This window comes from Manacus vitellinus, unplaced genomic scaffold (assembly GCF_001715985.3).
Source record: "Manacus vitellinus isolate BGI_N305 unplaced genomic scaffold, ASM171598v3 scaffold_12_pilon, whole genome shotgun sequence".
Taxonomy (NCBI): domain Eukaryota; kingdom Metazoa; phylum Chordata; class Aves; order Passeriformes; family Pipridae; genus Manacus; species Manacus vitellinus.
The window spans coordinates 2,059,582-2,067,571 of NW_021938949.1; the positions used below are offsets into that span (position 1 = coordinate 2,059,582).

At 51.2% G+C, this 7,990-nt stretch overlaps 1 protein-coding gene across 1 annotated transcript; it reads left to right on the top strand.

Moving 5' to 3' along the window:
• Positions 1–1,090: 1,090 nt before the first annotated feature.
• LOC103761938 (solute carrier family 22 member 13) lies at positions 1,091–7,481 on the top strand. The gene is made up of 10 exons (XM_008928569.3): positions 1,091–1,459; positions 2,739–2,842; positions 3,286–3,440; positions 3,557–3,725; positions 4,072–4,192; positions 4,795–4,889; positions 5,400–5,614; positions 6,342–6,450; positions 6,586–6,796; positions 6,925–7,481. The coding sequence occupies exons 1-10, from the start codon at positions 1,091–1,093 to the stop codon at positions 7,006–7,008; spliced, it is 1,632 nt and encodes a 543-aa protein (XP_008926817.2). The 3' UTR covers positions 7,009–7,481.
• Positions 7,482–7,990: the final 509 nt, after the last annotated feature.

Genomic DNA, 7,990 nt, shown 5'->3' on the forward strand with positions numbered 1-7,990 from the left:
CAATATTCTACCCCTCTTCCCACTTCCATAAGCACAACAATGCCATTCCCAGGCATGAAACATCAATCTAGACTTGTGTGACCCCTCAGTAACTTTGCTGGAGGCTCATACATGCTGTCTGCATTGAGAGGGAAGGACAAAGAATTTGAGAGGAGACTTGAAGTGAGCAGGTCAGTGACCTGTCCTTATTGCTCTGGTGAAAGCAGCCAGGAGAGCTTTCCGAAGTAAACACCAAATTTCATACACTGAGTGCAATCCAGCTATCCAGTTTGCAGGAATAAAGATACAAACCACTCAGGGAGTTTGCCTAGGAAGCGACTCAGATGCGCAGCAGAAATCAGGTCAATCTGCTTTTCAAGTGACATCAGAACCTCAGGCAAAACCAAGCTGGTGTGGTTTCCCAGATCCTGTGTGCTCTGTGTGTCTGTGTGTGTAACGGGCTGTTTTCCCTAAGGGTACTCTCTGAGCCAAACCTATTTTAGGATTCTCCCCAAGACACTGCAGTTTAGGTCTAGTTTTATGACTAACCCGGATTTCTACACGGGGCAAATTAAAACAGACAGCTTGGGACACAGCTGTCAAGGCCAAGTCTACTTGACTACCAGCCATATTTCCTGGTCCAGAGGAGAAGTGGTTTTCTGCTTCCCTTTCCTATAGTCTCCAGGATGGGTTATATAACCATGAATGGGAGCAGCAAATTCACTCCTTTTGTTTCACCCCACTCAGGAAAACTGCCCCTCGTTTGTAGGGTCACAACTTCATGTCTCAGACAAAAACCTTGCACTGCAGCACAGTTGCTTTCAGGAGGCCTTGTGAGAAATTCCAGGCTGGAAAAAGACAAGCTGTTGCTGTGCTGTCTCCAAGAGTGGCAATGCTCTTTGTTCTGCTCCTGAGTAAAGAACAGGAGGAAATGGCTGGTGACAAAGTACGCCCTGGAGGACAGCACCATATCATCATAATGATGAACGTGCTGGTACAGGTGCTTGTTTTATCACTGGATTAGGGGTTTAGTGCTGACACAGCTTAAACATTAATATTTGCCTATTTAAGCCAGATGCACTAGCACAGCCTGGCCAGAGAGGTAATCGCCATGGCTGATTTCGGAGATGTCATAAGTGCTCTGGGGGAGTTTGGGCTATACCAGAAACTGCTGATACTGTTGCTCACCCTCCCGCTCCTTCTTAATCCTTTCCAAATGGTTGGCCAAGTGTTCATGGTTCTGGATGTGCCCCACCACTGTAACACCAGCTGGATCCGCGCCGTCGGCCCCAACCTGACGCAGGAGGAGCAGCTGAACCTCACCCTGCCCCGGGACGCGGACGGGAATTACGAGCAGTGCTCCATGTACTCCCCGGTGGACTGGGATCTGGACTCCATCGTGGCATATGGCCTGAACGCCACGCAGAAGTGCAGCAATGGCTGGGTGTACCCAGCAGAGCCACCATCCCTGCTGACCGAGGTCTGTAATCGCCTTTCTGAGGAGATGGGGACATGAAGGGAAGGGATGGGTGTGTCCTGTCCTGTGGTTTGGTCGGCCAGTGCCAGCTGTGGTGCAGCCAGGCTGAGATTTACCAGGCACTGGAGGATTTCACCTCCATCACACAGATCACAGCTGAAATCCTTGGGAGGTTTTTGCAGGAAGACCATGATGTAGATGCCCAGGGAGGGCACAGGCAGTGACAATGGGGGTGTGAGTCCATGACATGGTCTGCCCACCATCTCTTCCCTTTCTGGTATCCAGACCCTTGAACATATGGTCTTGCCAGGAGGGACCTTTTGAGTGTCCCTGCCACAGTTTCCCCTATTCTTCAGCCTGGCTCTACTCATATCACCTTCTCTGTGAAAGACATTTACCTTCCAAGGACTTGTCATTGATATTTTTGGGGCCTCCAGAATCTTTCAGGGCTGCAACAAGACATTCCATGGGCTATGCAATTGAGCAAAGGCTTTGTCTGTCAGCATTCCCAACTTCTCCTTTCTGCTTTATCCCCCACCTTCTAGCTGATCAAAGGGTGGACTCAATGATCTTGGAGGTCTTTTCCAATCTAGATGATTCTGTGATTCTCCCTCTCTGGAATTCTGTTTCTCTCTCACCTTGCCTCATTCCTCCCCCCTTTCTTCCCTCTCTCCCTCCTTTTCTCCTTCCCAGCTCCAGCACTTTCTCTCAAGTACCTTCTTCTGAGCTGCAACCAGAGGAGAGAGTCCAGCCTCTGGCATTTGCAAGTGCTCCTTGGTGTCCCTGGAGCACCACATCATTTCACAGCCAGCTTCTCTGTAGGATTCTCAGTAGCTGCTGTATCCCCTCCCATTCCTATGCTGGTCCTCCTTTACCAGAGAAAACACAGCTCTCCTTCTCTCCTCCTCCTTCCACCCCATCCTGCCTTTGCAGCCAGAGAAGTGGAGCTGCTACAACTCTTATCCCAAGGTCACCCTTTAAGCAAAGCTTGCCAAGCAGGAGGCTCCCTCAGGAATGCCTGGGCAGATCCCAGCACTCAGGAGATGTGCACCAGGATGAAGAGGCACGCTGAGCACCCCATGTGTCTGTCCCACCTCTGATTTGTGCCCTATGTGCACACCACAGAGGGCTCATGTCCCTGTGAGGGGGTTCTCTGCTCCCAGAGGCCGGAGTGAGAGCTGGGGCAGCTCCTGGATCCACCATGGACCAGACAGGATGCCCACCCTCAGAAAGCAGCTGGAGTCTGTCAAAAACAAACAGCATCTCTGTTTCCCTCCTCCAGTTTGACCTGGTGTGTGAAAGGACGATCCTGAACGACATCTCCCAGTCCATCTACATGGCTGGGCTTCTCGTAGGAGCCATGTTCTTTGGGGTGCTAAGTGACAGGTGAGGAAACACGGTCACCTTCCCAGAGTCATTGCCCAGCACTCAGGGACAGCCCAGCTGAGGGTGCAGACTGTGCTTGCACTAGTCATGAACTACTCCCTCCACAGATTCAATCCCCTTGCCTGAGCAAGGGCATCTGGGGCCACCTGGCACGTCTGTAAATGTCTGATGGTTGAAAAGAGAGAGGGGCAGATACAGCCTTGTGGGGAGGTCTTTCAGGACTCACAAGTCCAGCCCCAGCTGGTGTCTCAGCCTTTGAGCGACAGCTCAAAAGTAGAGATGCTGCTTTTTGTGCATGTTATTTCTTGGGCTGTATAGAGGAACTTTGTTCACAGGGATGTAAAATCTCTGGTTTTCAAATCACTTGGTATTCCACCTGGGATCTTCCCTAACCCCACAGAGTTTCTCCAGATACCAACTGTGTCTTCTCTCTTCTCCCACAGGATCGGCCGCCGGCCAGTCATTCTGATCTGCATGCTCCTCCAGGGCATGTTTGGTCTAGGAACTGCCTTTGTGCCCCATTTCTATGTCTACATAGCCATCAGGTTTGTCGTGGGGTTTGCAGCGTCAGGAATTATGATTACTGTCGTGGCCCTGGGTGAGTAGGATGCCCTTGCCCTGAAGCAGCAGTTGTGGCCTCACAAGATACAATAAGAAAAAAGAACTGGACATGTTTTGGAAAGGGTGACCCCGAACTTTTGTTCTTCTTTCCAGGCACAGAGTGGGTTGGAGTCTCCTTCCGGCCACAGTCAGTGCTTATTGCTCAGGCTGCTTATCCCATCGGAATGATGATGGTGGCTGGATTGAGCTATGGAATCCGCAACTGGAGGCTGCTGGAGATTGCAGGATCTGCTCCTATGTTTCTCCTTTTCTTCTACATCTGGTAAGCAGGAGCTGGGTAGAGCTTCTGTAAGACACAACAGTGGTGTGAGGGGTGGAAGTGAGGAGGCAGCAGCAGCTCAGCACCAGGATGGGTCTTTCCCATCCGTGCAGATGCTGGAGGAGCTTCTGCAGAGCTCAGCACATCTCCCTGCGGCACTGAACTGCTGAGACCAGCAGCTGCTTTGCTTCAGGTCATCAAATGTGGCCTTTGGAGCCTAAATATAGGGCATTTAGACCCATCCCTCCCATGGGATGCCCACTGCTTGCGGGACGTGGTGACAGAGAAAAGGGCTGTGGGGGAACTCTGCGGGTCAGAGCAGCACGTGCTGAGCTCCCCTCCTCGGCAGGGTGCTCCCAGAGTCAGCTCGGTGGCTGGTGACAAAAGGCAGGATGGAGGAAGCCAAGAAGCTCCTTCAGAAGGCGGCGGCCACCAACAAGCGCAGCCTCCCGGAAGGACTCCTGGAGCAGGTACCTGTCCGGGCACAGGGAACCACGGCTTGTCTGCAGAGACTTCCCTCTGCTCTTGGGCTTGCACGGCCCCTGCAGCTGAGCTCAGCCCAGCAGCATCTTTCCATGCCCCCTGGGGATGAGTTGGGGATGCACAGGGGGTGACTCCAGCTCCAGCTGCAATGGACACAGACGAGGGCAGGGAAGAGGCACAGCTTCTGCTGAGGCTCAGCCTGGAGCTTTCTGGGGTCCCCTTTGGGCTGTGGAAGGGACTGAAATGCTTGCCTGGCTTTTCTCCTGTGAGGGTTGCAGGAGTGTGGGTCATGAGGATATGGACTCTGTTTAGTCTGTGGGTTTCCATGCATAAATACCAGAAGGGGAGTTACTTCCTTGTCCATCCCAAAGCTCACACTGGGGAAATGTTTATCCCACAGAATGTCTTGGTCACCAACCCCTTGCTGGGCACCCAGAGCACAGAGGCAGGAGCCCCTCGTGGGGTTGCCCAGAGCAGTGGAGGTCACCAGCCTGTGCCCCTGAGGCTTTCCATTGACTGCAGATGGGAAAGCAGGTGGCCATGGGTTACCTTTGCCTGCTTTGACTCTTTGACTTCCTTTGTTTTGAAGTTGAAACCTGAGAAACAGATCAAGTCTGGAAGTCTTCTGGATCTCTTTCGGAAGAAGCACCTCCGGAAGGTGACTTTAATCATGTCATGTGCCTGGTAAGACATTCCCTGCTCCCCTCTTTCCATACTTCAAGGTGAAGAAAAGAAGGGGTTGATAGTTGACAAGAACTGTAAATTCACTTCATGTGACTTTGGTTGTCATATATACATGTGTTTTTTTATCTGCTGTCATTCTGTTTCCCCATGGACCAGATTTACCATGCCTGGCCATGGGGAGAAGATGATTATTCATTATACTTTTTGTGGGTTTTGTTAGAAAGGCTTGAGTAATTCCAGATTTTGGTGATCCCTATGCCTCGGAGTAGTTTTATGCCTACCTAGAAGTTTTGGGTTCAGTCTAGAAGTTGCTGACCATATGGGGATCCATTCTGCTTTATCTCATGTAACTACGTCCCACAGAACTGTCACAGGTGGTGACAAGAAGCAAAACAGAGGTTGTTGAGAGTTTAAATAAGTTGTGTGTGGTATAACCATCCTAATTTTTGATGTTAAGTCCACATAAAACCATCTGGTGACATGTTCTATTCCACTTTACTTGAATTTCAGGTTTGCAGACAGCTTTGTCTACTATGGACTGAGCCTTAGCGTGACAGGTTTTGGTCTGGACATCTACGTGACACAGCTGGCCTTTGGGGCCGTGGAGTTTCCAGGTCGAGTTTGCCTCATTTTCCTGCTGGAGTGGTTTGGGAGGAAGAAAGTGCAGGCCATGTTCCTGATGCTGTCTGGCCTGTTGTGCCTCGCCCTCGCTGGCATTCCTGAAGGTGAATAACCTCTTCCCAACCCATGAGCAGAGCTGGACAGATCCCTATCCTTGTTCAGACCCATCCTCCCAGCCCGGCTGGCCACAGCTCTCTCCCAGGGGCTGAGCTGCCTTGAGTGCCACAGGCCAGGGCACTGCTGGTTCCCCCTCAGCTTCAGTTTCTTCTCCTTCAGGGAGATCTTTCCAAAGCTCCTGGCCCTTGGCAGGCAATGCCCATCAGCCATCACCTCCAGCACCTCCTGGCAGAAAGGTGTAGCAGAAGAGGTGTTTTAAAATCCACTGCTTTCCCCTTCTTTTAGATGAACAGAAAAAACCAAATGCCCACCCTCCACATCTGTTTGTGCCATATTGCTGCAGTCCACACCCTCACTCCTGCTGCTGGGAGTAAGGTTGGGAAGGAAAGAGAGGGGCTGCATGATGCTTTCAAGCTCAGGGATGTGGTATTTCCAACTGAGCACTCCCCCAAACACCTGAGGTGGCTCAGTAGCTCACATCAGTTGCAGATTTAGGGAATGCCCAAGAACTCAGGAGTAATCTGTGTTCTCTTTGCCAGCTTTCCAGAGGATATTTTCCAGGTAATGGTATGCTAGGGACAATTTCCAAAGGGTTGAGTTTTGTCCTCGACTTACCAAGATTTGCTTGGTAAGTCCATTAGAAAGGAGTGTCCCAAGAAAACATACTGGAGAGAGTTTTGAGGTCACAGTGGTGGTGTCTCCTCCTCCCCTCAGACCAGCCCGTGGTCATCACCGTCCTGGCCATCATCGGCAAGTTCACAGCCACGACCGCTTTCGCCGCCTCCTACGTCTACACCGCAGAGCTCTTCCCCACGGTCGTCAGGTGAGGTCTCCCAAAACATCTGAGCTTCCCTCTGCCTTGGCTGGTGGTGGGGATGGGACAAGAGCCCAGCTGTCCCCACAGCCACCCTCAGTCCCAGGGGATGCTGAGCCCTGCCCACATCCCTTGTTCCCACAGGCAGACCGGCGTGGGGCTGTGCTCCACCATGGCGAGGGTGGCCGGGATCCTGGCCCCGCTGATCATCCCCCTGGACCAGTACCACCGGGCCATCCCCATGGCCGTCTTCGGGAGCATCCCCCTGCTTGTGTCACTGTCCTGCATCCTGCTGCCTGAGACCCGCGGCGTCAGCCTGCCGGATGACACAGGGAAGGCCAAAACCCCAGATGAGGTGGGTACAAGGAACTCGGAATTTAAGGAAAAAAAACATCCAAAGGTGCAAATTTAAGGTAAAGGAAAAAATACCAGAAACCAGGACGAAAACCATATTGACTCTTCCTCTTTCCTTCTTCTCTTCAGATAGAGAAGACTGGAGAGGTTCTAAGAGAGTTTTCTAAGAGAGACTCCAGAGAGGATGAAGCAGACTTGGAGAAGGACAACTGAAGGTGCTCAGAAATCAAGCCATGATTGGACAGGCACACACTAATGGTCTAGTCAGATTCAGTCTTTCTTGAAGCCGGCCAGGGAGGCACTGCTGCCTGGAAACTGGTCTTTCAGATGATGAACACAATACCCGTGGTCAGAAGGAGAGGAGATCTGTGTGACCCTGTGTTTGGGAAACACGCGCTTCAGACTGTTCCTCAAGCCCGGTTCTGCCATGCCTGGCTGCGCAGAGAGTCCTCCCGACGTGTTTTCCCAGTCCTTCGCAAACTGGTCCCCGTGGAACCATCCCTGTCGTGTTTCACAGCAATAAGGAATCGCCAGCAGAGTGGTTGTGCTGGGCAAGCGGGCGCCGGGCTGTGTCCCTCCTGCACTAACGGCCTGGGCCGGCACCTCCTCGCCGGCCGAGCCCCCACGTTTGATCAGGATGTCACTGAAACCCCGTCACACACGTATTTAGCTTTTCTTTCTGTGTGGTGTTGTAAGTTGAGTTTCTACATGAATAATATAAATTATGCTCTGAGTTTGATAAGAGACACTTGTAATGCAATATGTGAATAATAAATGGTGTTGACTCTTTTTTTTTTGTTTCACAGTTGGCCTTTGTAACTGCTCTTGGCTCTGGAGTGTTTTCTACACAGAAATCATTAAGTCTGTAATTTAGCACGCAGATGGAAACGTGTTTTGTTTCCATCAGCCACAAACAATGCAGAAGCAGAGTGTTAAAGCAGAATGACTGAGTCCAATAAGGACTTTTTTCTTCTTTCAAAGTCTTCTGACTAACAACCTGTATTTATTTTCTCTACTAGCAGCTGTGGAAGCTTTCTGAATTGTGTGGAGTGCACTGCAATTCGATGTCAATTAAACTGTGTGGGCATCTGGGCAGCTTTCCTCATCATGGTCAGCCTTTAATAGTGAGCTTGGTTGGCTGATGACAGCTGAGTCATGACTTTTTAGTGTCATCTATTGTCATGAAAAGAAAGAA